Consider the following 15,603-nt stretch of genomic DNA (forward strand, 5'->3'; position numbering starts at 1 on the left):
TTTCTCCCTTTTTCAACAAAGGTACAACATTAGCAGTCCTCTGGCACCACACCTGTAGCCAGAGAGGATTGGAAAATGATGGTCAGAGCCTTTGCTCTTTCCTCTTTTCCTTCTTTTAACAACAGCCTATAATTGAAGATAATTTAAAATGGTATATTAAAATGTAAGAAGCGAAGACAATTTAATTGAAGAGAGATTTGAAGACTTTTTTCAAAGCTATGTATGAAGTAGATGGAAGGGAAAATGCCAGATTGGTTCTTGAAACAATAAGTTGACAATATAATGGCGCAGCACATTGATGTATCAGTGCACTCGGCCATTCAGCCCCTCGTGCCTGTGACCCTTCATAGAAACATAGAAAATAGGTGCAGGAGTAGGCCATTCGGCCCTTTGAGCCTGCACCGCCATTCAATGAGTTCATTCCCTTGCTATCAGAATTTTGAATTGTTTAGGATTCTATAACCTAGCCTCAACAGCTTTTTAGAGGAGAGTGTTCCAGATTTCCACTACTCTTTGTGAAGCCATGTTTCCTGACATCACTCCGAAAGGCCGAGCTCTAATTTTAAGGTTATGCCCCCTTGTTCTGGACTTTCCCACCAGAGGAAATAGTTTCTCTCCTATGTACCCTATCAACTCCTTTAATCATCTTAAACACCTCAATTATATCATCCCTTAATCTTCTACACTCGGGAGTACAAACCTCGTCTGTGTTGGACAGTTGAGCCATCTGAAGAATTTGTGTTTAAACATTTATTTGAAAATATACATTTAGAAAAAGTTCATGTTGCTCACGCAAACTCTTCCCCACATTTACACAGATTTTCATACTACATGATTCCTAAAAACCTATCTGAATATGCTTTTCTATTTCAGCTCGTCTGTATGTCTGCCTTGATGAAATGCGAGAAGTCTTGGGGGAGTCTGTATCAGAACAAGTGATGGTTGATGCCGTGGTGAATAGTCAGTATGATGCACATAAGGCCCTTGACCTTGTGCTTTCAGAGGAATGCAAGCAAACCTCAAAAATAAAGAACCAGAATACAGCCCCTGCACGGAAGTCCACAATAGGTATGTGAATGTTTTAGGTTACATAAGAACATAAGAATTAGGAACAGGAGTAGGCCATCTAGCCCCTCGCCTGCTCCGCCATTCAACAAGATCATGGCTGATCTGGCCGTGGACTCAGCTCCAATTACCCGCCAGCTCCCCGTAACCCTTAATTCCCTTATTGGTTAAAAATCTATCTATCTGTGATTTGAATACATTCAATGAGCTAGCCTCAACTGCTTCCTTGGGCAGAGAATTCCATAGATTCACAATCCTCTGGGAGAAGAAATTCCTTCTCAACTCGGTTTTAAATTGGCTCCCCCGTATTTTGAGGCTGTGCCCCCTAGTTCTAGTCTCCCCGACCAGTGGAATCAACCTCTCTGCCTCTATCTTGTCTATCCCTTTCGTTATTTTAAATGTTTCTATAAGATCACCCCTCATCCTTCTGAACTCCAACGAGTAAAGACCCAGTCTACTCAATCTATCATCATAAGGTAACCCCCTTATCTCCGGAATCAGCCTAGTCTCTACCCCCTCCAAAGCTAGTATAGCCTTCCTTAAGTAAGGTGACCAAAACTGCACGCAGTACTCCAGGTGCGGCCTCACCAATACCCTGTACAGTTGCAGCAGGACCTCCCTGCTTTTGTACTCCATCCCTCTCGCAATGAAGGCCAACATTCCATTCGCCTTCCTGATTACCTGCTGCACCTGCAAACTAACTTTTTGGGATTCATGCACAAAAGAGTTTCATGCACAAGGACCCCCAGGTCCCTCTGCACCGCAGCATGTTGTAATTTCTCCCCATTCAAATAATATTCCCTTTTACTGTTTTGTTTTTCCAAGGTGGATGACCTCACATTTTCCAACATTGTATTCCATCTCCAACATTGTATTCCATTGTATTCCAGATTGTGTTCATTTTTTTTTTAATGCCTTGGTGTCTGAGTCAGCAAAATATTGGGTGATAAAATTGAATATTATTCTGTGATCAGAAATTAAACTTGGCTACTTCAACAGGAATCTGGTTGTCACAGTTGATTTATTTTTTTGTTGGATCTTGCATGTATATAAAATTGTGGCATAGCATGTTCGTGCTTGGTTTCCACAATATCCTACTCAGTCTGTCAGAGCATCATTGTAATGAGCACCTTCACAGGTGCTGTTTCGCTACTTGAATCCATACATTGAGTGAAATGGCTAAGATTTGCCACATAGCTTTTTATAATGGGAAGAGAGGGTAGTTTGCAATATTGAGACTGGAATGGCTAAACTTGGGGTCAGTTGATGAGCAGAGTGAATATTGTTGAGGCATAGCACTCGTGTAATAATATTTTGCTGTGTTTTAACTTCCTTGCATTTCTTTCATTTAACGTTTAGTTTTGCCTTGTATCATAATGTTAATACTCAGAATATCATAGATGACGCATCTTGATTCATTGAAACAGCCTATTTGAGCTGCCAGTAGAATATCTGTGTTTTTCAACTTTGAGAAAACCAGCATCACAGGAGCTTCTTTCATTAACAATTCAATAACGAGAATAGAAGACCCAAGGTTAGAATTCAGACCGTAAACATGTTTTTTGTGCCTTGGTTTTTAACAAAAAGAGATGAATCTTGAATGCCAGAAACAGACATCTTGGGAGAAGGAAAAACAGAAAAAAAGAAAATCTAACTTTTTCATCAATCTTGAAGTGTAATGACAAATAGTCAAATAGACCATTGCAGCTCATTTTGAATAGAAGTGCAGGAGAGAAAGTGACTGCTTGCTGTGAGCTCAAGTTTGGTTTCAAATACATTTACATGGCTGAACAATTCTGTCACAACCTGGTCGGCCCCTTGCAGCCTCTTGTTCAACTGGTCTATGAAGTTCAGTAGAAATGCAGTCAAGTAGCCGTACCTCGTCAAAGTTCTGTGAATGTCTTATGCTCCGTTATGTGACGCAAACGTTAAGAGTTTTATGCCATAGCTGCACCAATGTACATTATTGTGCTACAGCAGGACCATATCACGTTTTATCTAGCAACCAATTATTGCATCTTGCAGCATGTTAAAAGTTGAATGCAGTACATCATCTTAAAAGTCAAAGAAAAATACTCACATTTTGAGAGATTTTTTAATGTTGCGAAGAATTTTGTGCTTTTTATTTTGGGTAGCGATCTGAAGTCATCAACCTCCACACATTTCCTTCCAGTTCATAAAATTCATCAAATGTTTCACTATCTTTTGTCTCGATGAATTGCAACAGAACTTAAAGGGTATGACCTCAAAGGTAGTAATCTCCAGGTTACTACTGGTGCCATATGCTAATGAGTATAAAAATAGAAAGATAGAAAGGATGAACACGTGGCTGGAAAGTTGGTGTAGGAGGGAGGGCTTTAAATTCTTGAGGCATTGGGATCGCTTCTGGGGGAGATGGGACCTGTACAAACCGGACGCGTTGCACCTCAACAGCACCAGGACCAATATCCTCATGGGGAGTTTTGCTAGTGCTGTTGGGGGGAGTTTAAACTAACTTGGCAGGGGGATGGGAACCTGAGAACAAATTCAAAAGGAAAGGAAGTAAAGCAGAAGTTGGACAGCAAGAATCTAGAAAGCAAACCTGTAAGACAGAGGAAACTGGGCTGAGTACGTAGTAAGCAAGGAGGTCTTCCTGTGCTGAATGGTATATACTTTAATGCAAGGAGTATAGCGAATAAGGCAGATGAGCTAAGAGCACAAGTAGACACTTGGGAGTATGACATTATAGCCATTACAGAAACATGGCTGAAAGAGGGGCAGGTTTGGCAGATCAATATTCCTGGCTACAGAATTTTTAGACAAAATGTGGGGGTGGGGGGTCGGGGGCTAGCGGTACTTATTAAAGAAACTATTATAGCGGTGAGGAGGGATATGTTAGAGGGATCATCAAATGAGGCCATATGGATCGAATTGAAAAACAAAAAAGGGGCGATCACACTGCTGGGCATGTATTATCGACCCCCAAACAGTGGGAGGGAGATAGAGGAGCAAATATGTAGGCAAATTGCTGTGAAGTCTAAAAATCATAGGGTAGCGATAGGGGATTTAAACTATCCAAATATTGATTGGGACAACTTTAGTGTGAAGGGTATAGAGGGTGCGGAATTCTTGAAATGCATTCAAGAGAACTTTTTTAGTCAATATGTAGCAAGCCCAACACGAGAGGGGGCGGTCTTGGATTTAGTTTTGGGGAATGAAGCTGGGCAGGTTGAATGGGTGTAAGTGGGAGAGCGCTTTGGTGCCATTGACCATAATTCAGTCAGATTCAAGTTGGTTATGGATAAGGACAAGAATAGGCCTGGAATAAAAGTTCCGAATTGGGGAAAAGCTAATTTTGCTAAGTTAAGGAGTGATTTGGCCATAGTGGCTGGAAACAGCTACTTGTGAGTAAATCAGTGTCAGAACAGTGGGAGGCATTCCAGGAGGAGATCCAGAAGGTTCAGGCCAAACATGTGCCCTTAAAGAAAAATGCTGGGAAAAATAATTCGAGAGCCCCCTGGATGGCTAAGGACTTAAAGGGGAGGATTAAGCAAAAAAGGGATGCTTATGTCATATATCAATGGCTAAATACTATAGAATCTTTAGAGGAATATAGAAAGTTAAGAGGCAAAAATAAAAAGATTAGGAATGCTAAGAGAGAGCACGAGAAATTCTTGGCCAGTAAAATTAAGGAAAACTGTAAGATGTTCCATAAATATATTAAGAGTAAGAGAGTAACTAAAGAATGGGTAGGGCCTATTGGAGACCATGAGGGTAATCTTTGTGTGGAGGCAGAAGATGTTGGTCGGGTTCTTAACGAATACTTTGCATCTGTTTTCACAAAGGAAAGAGGTAATGCAGATACTGCTATAAAGGAGGAGTGTTATATTCTGGATGAAATAAATATAGTGAGAGGAAGTATTAAGGGGTTTAGCAGCTTTGAAAGTGGATAAGTCCCCAGGCCTGGATGAAATGCATCCCACGCTGTTGAGCGAAGTAAAAGAGGAAATAGCAGAGGTCTTGATCATCATTTTCCAGTCCTCTTTGGATCTGGGCATGGTGCTGGACGATTGGAGGACTACTAATGTAGTATCCTTGTTTAAGAAGGGAGAAAGGGATAGGCCGAGTAATTACAGGCCTGTCAGCCTAACCTCAGTGGTGGGAAGATTATTGGAAAAAATCCTGAAAGACAGGATAAATCTGCATTTGGAAAGGCAATGATTAATTAGGGAAAGTCAGCATGGATTTGTTATGGGAAGATTGTGTTTGACTAAACTGATTTAATTTTTTGAGGAGGGTCGATGATGGTCGTGCGTATGATGTAGTATATATGGACTTTAGCAAGGCTTTTGATAAGGTCCCACATGGTAGATTGGTCATTAAGGTTAAAGCCCATGGGATACAGGGCAAAGTGGCAAATTGGATCCAAAATTGGCTTGGAGGTAGGAAGCAAAGGGTAATGATGGTTGTTTTTGTGACTGGAAGGATGTTTCTAGTGGGGTTCCACAGGACTCCGTACTGGCTCCCTTGCTTTTTGTGGTATATCATCAACGATTTAGATTTGAATATAAGGAGTATGATTAAGAAGTTTGCAGATGACACTAAAATTGGCTGTGTGGTTGATAATGAAGAAGAAAGTCATGGGCTACAGGAGGATATCAATCTACTGGTCAGGTGGGCAGAGCAGTGGCAAATGGAATTTAATTCAGAGAAGTGTGAGGTGATGCACTTTGGGAGGGCTAATAAGGAAAGGGTATACACATTAAGCGGTAATAGTGTAGATGAACAAAGGGACTGCTTGTCCACAGATTCTGAAAGTAGCAAGCCAGGTGGTTAAGAAGGCATAAGGAATACTTGCCTTTATTGGCCGAAGCATTGAATACAAGAACAGGGAGATTATGCTTAAATTGTACAATACTTTGGTTAGGCCACAGCTGGAGTACTGCGTGCAGTTCTGGTCGCCGTATTATAGGAAGGATGTGACTGCACTAGAGAGGGTGCAGAGGAGATTTACTAGGATGCTGCCTGGAATGGAGAATCTTAGTTATGAGGACAGATTGAATAGGCTGGGTTTGTTCTCATTGGAACAGAGGAGGTTGAGAGGAGACCTCATTGAGGTGTACAAAATATTGAGGGGCCTGGACATAGTGGATAGAAAGGTTCTATTTCCATTGGTGGAGGGATCTATTACGAGGGGCATAGTTTTAAGGTGGTTGGTGGAAGGAGAGGGGATTTGAGGCGGGGGGGGGCTTCTTTATGCAGACGGTTGTGGGATCTGGAACTCGCTGCCTGGAAGAGTAGTGGATGCAGAAACCGTCACCACTTTTAAGAGATGGTTGGATGGGCACTTAAAGTGCAGTAACCTGCAGGGTTACGGACCTAGAGCTGGTAATTGGGATTTGACTGGATGACCTTTTGTTGGACGGTACAGATATAATGGTAAGTACTGCAGGGAATAGAATACGACCAGGGTGATCTCCTGGACTAGTTTTGATCGCCTGGTTGGGTCGGAGAGGAATGTTCCCAGATTTCTTTTCTCCCTAAATTGGCCTGGGATTTTATCTGGTTTTTGCCTCTCCCAGGAGATCACATGGCTCCGATTGGGGTGGAGTGTAGAATGTTTCAGTATAAGGGGTGTCGCAGTTGTGTGAGGTAGACTGGTTGGGCTGGGCACTCTTTGCCTTTCCGTCATTGTTCATAAGTTTACATGTAACCTTTAGGGCTGCTGACCAAGGGCCGTGCGGCTCTTTGTCGGCTGGCGCGGACATGATGGGCCGAAATGGTCTCCTTCTTCTGTGCTGTAAATTTCTATGTTTCTAACTCACCGTGCAGAAACTACCTCTGGAACTTTGGCAGTTTCCTGCTCTGGCACATTTTCAGTTACATCCATGCATCTTCTGTTGTCGAGCCTTTTTAGAAAAAACTATTTATGCGTCAGTCATCTCTCCGCAAATGTTGAGATCTTCATCCATCAAAACAAAAAAATCAAACTCTGCCTCACTCAAACTCCCAAGAATCCCTTCATCAACCTCCTCAACTTCGACTGGACCATTGTTTTCTTTGTTGGAAACCAAACTGCTGTTCCTAAAGCAGTTATTAATGCAGCAGGGAGTCACTGCATTCTAAGCTCTACTTGATAACTGCAAAGCGTCCAACACGCTATCGTTTTTCATAACCTGTGAAATGCCAGTTTCCTCAGTGGAACTTAGAATAGCAACTACCTTGCACAGGAGTTGCTTCTTGTGCTGCCTCATAATATGAAAGACGCCTTAGTTGATGATGGAAATGACGTTAGATGGTAAAAATTGGGCCCTCATGTGGCAAGGGACATTATCCATTAAAAGCACTACTTTCTTGCACTGCTTTCTCATCCTGAAATTGAAAAACTGCAGCCACTTTTGGAAAATTGTTTTGTCATCCAAGCATTAGTACTGCTTTCATAATCAGTTAGAAAAGCTTTCACATTATTAAAGCAGCAAGGGTTCTTGCTTTTCTCGATCCCAAGGTTTCACCTTGTCTGATCCCGTTTGGTTCGCGCACAACAGTGTAAGACATCATTTTCTCTTTTTGCCACCGCTCACCACCTCTCCTTTGCCACCGCTCATCTTCTCTCCTTTTTTCCCTGTAGGTTTGATCAGGCAGGGCATGAAAGAAAAGTCCAGTCTTGTTACAATTGTAAATGCAGTCTGGTGAATACTTTGCTAACAAACCCAACAACACTTCCTCAGCCCATGCATCAACAGTGTGTTTGTCACTGTCCTGTTTCACCGCATGGCTTTTCTTAAACAAGGTTGTGCCACACCTTCCAGAGGCACAGGAATCTATTTGAAAGCTTTCCACACCAAGTTCTTTGGCAAGCTCACTAGTCTCAGTTTTCAACCATCAAACGAGATTGTCTGAGCTCTTTTGTGATTAAACCACCTAAGCAAAGCTTCATCAACATCTGTCATGTTTCCCTTTCCTATCCCTGTTCTCATTTATTTCCCCGTCCTTCAAGGCACCAGCTTTTCTTTTCAGAATTCTAGAAACCTGAGATTCAGAAATGCCATGCTTCTCTCCTGCTAGCTTTTGAATCCTCAATTCTTCAAACTGTTCAAAACATCGTGCAACGGCAAGTCATGGTACACTTTTTTTGTTTAGCTGTCTAGAAAATCGGCTTCTATTTCTCCCACACACTAATGGGTGGAAACGAGACCAAAATGGTACTTCGGCACTTTGACCACTGAACCCAATCAGATTGCGAGGTGAAAGTTTCAAGGTGACAAATCTTGTTAAAGTGGGGTTTCTGCATGCTACAATTGCATATAAGTGGACATTGCAATAAAATTAACTTTTCACTATTGGAAATATGGGGGAAAAACAGAACTTTAGAAATGGTTGCAACTAAATCAAGTGAGTTGCAAATAAATGGATATGAATGTACTTCACAAAAGCAGCATCAGATTAAGCCACAACTCAACTAGTCAGAACTGTATCCTCTATCATTGCTTGTATGCTGGAAAGCATGACTGCAGTGAGGATTGATTTTTAAAATTTGTTGACCTCATTGTGCTAATGTTCCTTAAATCCATCAAATTTTGTTTAGTGTTTTGTCTTGCAGTGCTTTCATGAGTTCAACCTTATTAACACTGCACATAGTTTGCAACAGATGACACAAAGGGCTTTGCTACTGTGTTCCACAAAAAAGTGCCAATCTGAACTTGTCTTTAAAGGTGCAACTCTCAAAATCTGTTCCTTTTCTTCACGTCCCTGCTGGATTTTAACATCTGGCAAGATGTTTTTTATTAAAGTGTACTCTTTATGGATTTTAGTATATAGCAAATTTATTTTCAATAAAAGAAAGAAAGGCTTGCATTTATCTAGTGTCTTTCATGACCACTGGACGTCCCAAAGCGCTTCACTGCCAATGAAGTTTCTTTTTGAAATGTAGTCACTGTTGTAATGTAGAAAACGCAGCAGCCAATTTGCGCACAGCAAGCTCCCACGAACAGTGATGTGATAATGACCAGATAATCTGTTTTTGTTATGTTGATTGAGGGATAACTGCCCTGCTTTTCCTGGAAATAGTACCATGGGATCTTTTACGTCCACCTGATAGCAGATGGGGCCTCGGTTTAACATCTCATCTGAAAGACGGCACCTCTGGCATTGCAGCACTCCATCAGTACTGCACTGGACTGTGAACCTAAATTTTTCTGCTCAAGTCTCTGGAATGAGACTTGAACCCACAACCTTCTGACTCAGAGGTGAGGGTGCTACCAGCTGAGCTACTGGCTGACAGTCATGGGTTGCTCATGTCTTTTTAATAAGGTAGTGTCAGAGTTGGATTTATTTATTTAAAACAAATTGTTCCACAGAGCCATCCCGTAGCCTAAGCTTTAAACTACATCATGATGGTCGACATAACAAAATCGAATGGGATATCGTGACATACCAATTTACAGTGGTAATTGTTGATATATTGACCAAAAATGTAACAACAGGAAGTAAAGTTTATGGACAGGAAGATTTCAATACTTGCAAACATCACAAGGTTTGAATGTGTTCAGAACAGGCATAGGCCATTCTCCAGCCATTCGGTTAGATCATGGCTGATCTGTACCTCAACTTCATTTACCCACCTTGTCTCCATATCATATGATGCCTAACAAAAATCTATCGATTTAATTGTCCCAGCATCCACACCCCTTTTTGGGAGGAAATTCCATAGTTATATTACCTTTTTGTGTGGGAAAAGTGCTTTCTGATTTCCCTCGTAAATGGCCTAGTTATTATCAGATTATGTCCCCTCATTTTTTTGATACCCCCACAGAGGAAATAGTTTCTCTCTCTCTCTCTCTCTCTCTCTCTCTCTCTCTCTCTCTCTCTCTCTCTCTCTCTCTCTCTCTCTCTCTCTCTCTCTCTCTCTCTCTCTCTCAGATCAGATCAGATCACCTCTCAATTTTGTATACTGAAGGGAATAAAAATGGAAAATGCTGGAAATACTCAGCAGGTCAGGCAGCATCTGTGGAGAGAAAGAGTGAATGTTTCAGGTCGATGACCTGTCCTCATAATGGAATTCTCTTAAGCCCTGGTATCATTCTGGTGAATCAGCACGGCACCCCTTCTAAGACCAATATATCCTTCCTGAGGTGTGGTGCCCAAATTCAACACAGTACTCTGATGTGGTCTGTGACCAAAGCTTTACACAACTGAAACATGACTTCCTCCGCTTTGTATTGCAACCCTCTTGAAATAAAGGCCAACATTCCATTAGCTTTCTTGATTGCTTTTTGTACCTAACTAACACTAACATTATAACTCCAATTTCCTCACCTATTTCTTTTAATACCCTGGGATGGAAGCTTTCGAGGCCTGTAGCTTTATCATTTTCACTAGAACCATTTTTAAACATGAATATTAAGGAATAAAAGTTCTCAATTGGGGAAAAGCCAATTTTACTAAGCTGAGATGTGATTTAGGAAAAGAGGACTGGAAACAGCTACTTGAAGGTAAATCAGTGTCAGCAGTGGGAGGCATTCAAGGAGGGGGTTGTGAGGGTTCAGAGAATGGATGTTCCCTTAAAGAAAAAGGATGCGACTAACATCTAGATCCCCCTGGATGTTAGAGGAGATTGAGGGGAAATTTATTCACCTAGAGGGTAGTGGGGATCTGGAACTCACTGCCTGAAAGGGTGGTAGAGGCAGAAACCCTCACCACATTTTTAAAAAAAGTACTTGGATGTGCATTTGAAGTGCCGTAACCTACAGGGCTATGGACCAAGAGCTGGAAAGTGGGATTATATTGGATAGCTCTTTGTCGGCCGGCACGGACACGATGGGCCAAAATGGCCACCTTCTTTGCTGTAAATTTCTATAATTCTATGTTGAGGGGCATACAGGGTAGGATAAAGAAAAAAAGGGAAGCTTATGACAGATACTGACCTCAATACTGCAGAAAACCTTAAGGAGGATATAAAGTGCAAGGCTGAAATTAAAAAGGAAATTAGGAAAGCAAAGAGTGGGCATGAAAAAATATTGGCAAGGAAAACCCAAAGATGTTTGTAAACTATGTCAAGAGCAGGAGGATAACTAAAGAAAGAGTGGGGCCTATTGGAGACCACAAATGTAACTGTGTGTATGGTTCTTAATGAATACTTTGTGTTTGTTTTCACAAAAGAGAGGGGCGAGGCAGATATTCCAATCGGGGAACAGGAGTGTGAAATATTAGATGAAATATACATTGTGAGAGAGGAAGTATTAAGAGGTTTAGCATCTTTGAAAGTGGATAAATCCCTAGGCCCGGATGAAATGTATCCCAGGCTGTTAAGCGAAGCAAGAAAGGAAATAACACAGGCTCTGACCATCATTTTCTAATCCTCTCTGGCACCACACCTGTAGCCAGAGGACTGGAGGTCTGCTAACATTGTACTATTTAAAAATGGAGAAAGGGATAGATCGAGTAATTACAGCCTAGTCCGCCTAACCTCGGTGGGAAAATTATTGGAAAAAATTCTGAGGGACAGGATAAATCTTCATTTTAGAAAGACATGGATTAATCAAGGACAGTCAGCATGGACTTGTTAAGGGAAGGTCATGTCTGACTAACTTGATTGACCACCTTTTACTTCCTCAAAAAATCCAATGAGGGCAGTGTGTTTGATGTAGTGTATATGGATTTTAGCAAGACCTTTGATAAGGTCCCACAGGGCAGACTGGTCACGAAAGTAAAAGCCCATGGGATCAAAGGCAAAGTGGCAAGTTGGATCCAGAATTAAGCTCAGAGGCAGAATCAAAGGGTAATAATAGATGGGTGTTTTTGTGACTGGAAGGCTGTTGCCCGTGGAGTTCTGCAGGGTTTCAGTACTAGATCCCTTGCTTTTTGTCGTATATATCAATGATTTAGACTTAATATTAAGGATGTCATAGCAGTGCATTTGGAAAGAGGTGACATGATAGGTCCAAGTCAGCATGGATTTGTGAAAGGGAAATCATGCTTGACAAATCTTCTGGAATTTTTTGAGGATGTTTCCAGTAGAGTGGACAAGGGAGAACCAGTTGATGTGGTATATTTGGACTTTCAGAAGGCTTTCGACAAGGTCCCACACGAGATTAATGTGCAAAGTTAAAGCACATGGGATTGGGGGTAGTGTGCTGACATGGATTGAGAACTGGTTGTCAGACAGGAAGCAAAGAGTAGGAGTAAATGGGTACTTTTCAGAATGGCAGGTAGTGACTAGTGGGGTACCGCAAGGTTCTGTGCTGGGGCCCCAGCTGTTTACACTGTACATTAATGATTTAGACGAGGGGATTAAATGTAGTATCTCCAAATTTGCGGATGACACTAAGTTGGGTGGCAGTGTGAGCTGCGAGGAGGATGCTATGAGGCTGCAGAGTGACTTGGATAGGTTAGGTGAGTGGGCAAATGCATGGCAGATGAAGTATAATGTGGATAAATGTGAGGTTATCCACTTTGGTGGTAAAAACAGAGAGACAGACTATTATCTGAATGGTGACAGGTTAGGAAAAAGGGAGGTGCAACGAGACCTGGGTGTCATGGTACATCAGTCATTGAAGGTTGGAATGCAGGTAAAGCAGGCGGTTAAGAAAGCAAATGGCATGTTGGCCTTCATAGCGAGGGGATTTGAGTACAGGGGCAGGGAGGTGTTGTTACAGTTGTACAGGGCCTTGGTGAGGCCACACCTGGAGTATTGTGCACAGTTTTGATCTCCTAACTTGAGGAAGGACATTCTTGCTATTGAGGGAGTGTAGCGAAGGTTCACCAGACTGATTCCCGGGATGGTGGGACTGACCTATCAAGAAAGACTGGATCAAGTGGGCTTGTATTCACTGGAGTTCGGAAGAATGAGAGGGGACCTCATAGAAACGTTTAAAATTCTGATGGGTTTAGACAGGTTAGATGCAGGAAGAATGTTCCCAATATTGGGGAAGTCCAGAACCAGGGGTCACAGTCTAAGGATAAGTGGTAAGCCATTTAGGACCGAGATGAGGAGAAACTGCTTCACCCAGAGAGTGGTGAACCTGTGGAATTCTCTACCACAGAAAGTTGTTGAGGCCAATTCACTAAATATATTCAAAAAGGAGTTAGATGTAGTCCTTACTACTAGGGGGTTCAAGGGGTATGGCGAGAAAGCAGGAATGGGGTACTGAAGTTGCATGTTCAGCCATGAACTCATTGAATGGCGGTGCAGGCTAGAAGAGCCAAATGGCCTACTCCTGCACCTATTTTCTATGTTTTTATGTAATTGTAGGGGGTATGATTAAGAAGTTTGCAGATGATACAAAAAGTGGCCGTGTGGTTGATGAAGAAAGCTGTGGACTGCAGGAAAATATCAATGAACTGGTCAGGTGGACAGAACAGTGACAAATAGAATTTAATCCAGAAAAGTGTGAGGTAATGCATTTGGGGAGGACTAATAAGGCAAGGGAATACAAAATAGATGGTATGACACTGAGAAGTGTAGAAGAACAGAGGGACCTTGGAGTGCATGTCTACAGATCCCTGAACGTAACAGGACGGGTAGATAAGGTGGTTAAGAAGGCATATGGAATACTTGCCTTTATTAGCCGAGGCATAGAATACAAGAGCAGGGGGTGGTTATGCTTAAACTGTATAAAACACTAGTTAGGCCGCAGCTAGAGTACTGAATGCAGTTCTGGTCACCACATTACAGGAAAGATGTGATTGCACTAGAGAGGGTGCAGAGGAGATTTACGAGGATGTTGCCAGACTTGGAGAATTTTGGCTGAGGAAAGATTGGATAGGCTGGGGCTGTTTTCTTTGGACAGAGGCAGCTGAGGGGGACCTAATTGACATGTATAAAATTATGAGGGGCCTTGGTAGAGTGGATAGGAAGGACCTATTTCCTTAGCAGAGGGGTCAATAACCAGGGAGCATAGATTTAAAATAAATGGTAGGAGGTTTAGAGGGAATTTGAGGAGAAATTATTTCACTGAGGGTGGTGGGGGTCTGGACTTACGGCCTTAAATGGTGGTAGAGGCAGAAACCCTCACCACATTAAAAAAAGTACTTTGATGTGCTTTTAAAGTGCCGTAACCTACAAGGCTACGGACCAAGAGTTGGAAAGTAGGATTAGGCTGGATAGCTCTTCGTTAGCTGGCACGGTCATGATTGTCCAAATGGCCTCCTTCTATGCTGTAAGTTTCTATGATTCTATGATTATTGAATACAATAATTCCTCCCCTTGATTTATTTTTTGTTTCACTTCTCAGTAATATTGTATCCTCTTCCTTTACTGTGGAAAATGGATACAAAGTACTTGTTCAATAAATCTGCCATTACCTTGTTATCTATTACCATATCACCTGCATCTGTCTTTAATGAGCTCACATCTCCTTTTGCCTTGCTCCAAAAGAAGGAACTTGCATATATACAGTGCCTTTCATGACCTTGGGACAGCCCAAAGTGCTTTATAGCCAATGAAGTACTTTTGAAGTGAGTCACTGTTGTAATGTAGAAAACATGACGGCCAATTTGTGCAGTGGAAGATCCCACAAGCAGCAATATGATAACGACCAGATAATCTTTTTAGGTGTTTGGTTGAGGGATAAATATTGGCCAGGAGACTGAGGAGAACTTTCTTGCTCTACTTCGAAATACCTGAGAGGGCAGACATCTTGGTTTAACATCTCATCCGAAAGACGGCATCTCTGACAGTGCAGTACTCCTCAGTACTGCCCTGGAGTGTCAGCCTCGATTATGTGCTCAAGACTTTGGAGTGGGACTTGAAGCCATAATCTTCTGACTCCAAGGTGAGAGTGCTACCACTGATTCCTTAATATATTTATTTAAAACTTTTACTGTTAACCTTTTTTTATTACTTGCAAGATTTGTTTTGTATTTTAAAGCTTTTGATTTTTTTTGTCCTTTTTTGTTGTTTTCTATATTTCTCCCAAATCCTCTGGATTACCTCTTTTCTTGGCATTTGTGTAAATCACAAGGCTTTATACTGCTTCTTACCTCACATATTGACCACAGTGCTTGACTGTACACGTGGAATTTTTGCTCTTTAGGGGTATGTATTGGTATCATATTATACTAAATACTTTTTTGAATACCTCCCACTGTTTTTCTGTAGGTTTACCCGTTAACAGCTCAGCCCAGTTTAACATGTTCAGCTTGTACCTCATTCCTTTGATGTCAACTTTACTTAAGTTTAAAACCTTGGTTAGTGTGTGATCTTTCTCCTTCTCAAACTTAACGTCAAACTGTCATATTTGGTCACTTTGCAAGATGCTACTTTACTGTCAGATTAATTAATTCGGGCTTATTACTCTGCTAAGGGAAATAGGTCCTTCCTATCCACTCCATCTGGGCGCCTCATAATTTTATGCGCCTCATAATTTTATACACCTCAATTAAGTTTCCCCTCAGCCTCCTCTGTTCCAAAGAAAACAACCTCAGCCTATCCAATCTTTGCTCATAGCTAAAATTCTCCAGGCCTGGCAACATCCTTGTAAATCTTCTCTGTACCCTCCCTAGTGCAATCACATCTTTCCTGTAATGTGGTGACCAGAACTGTACGCAGTACTTTAGTTG

General features: G+C 41.7%; 1 protein-coding gene across 2 annotated transcripts in view; it reads left to right on the plus strand.

Annotated features, from left to right (window-relative positions):
• The window catches only part of hbs1l (HBS1-like translational GTPase), a 188,911-nt gene that overhangs the window by 20,650 nt on the left and 152,658 nt on the right, over window positions 1-15,603 (plus strand). For both annotated transcript variants that reach the window (XM_070885504.1, XM_070885503.1), the window contains exon 4: window positions 874-1,068. In XM_070885504.1, coding sequence (XP_070741605.1) covers window positions 874-1,068 — 195 coding nt within the window. The remainder of the gene's footprint in view (window positions 1-873; window positions 1,069-15,603) is intronic.

The sequence above is a fragment of the Pristiophorus japonicus genome, chromosome 7 (assembly GCF_044704955.1).
Source record: "Pristiophorus japonicus isolate sPriJap1 chromosome 7, sPriJap1.hap1, whole genome shotgun sequence".
In the NCBI taxonomy this organism is placed as follows: domain Eukaryota; kingdom Metazoa; phylum Chordata; class Chondrichthyes; family Pristiophoridae; genus Pristiophorus; species Pristiophorus japonicus.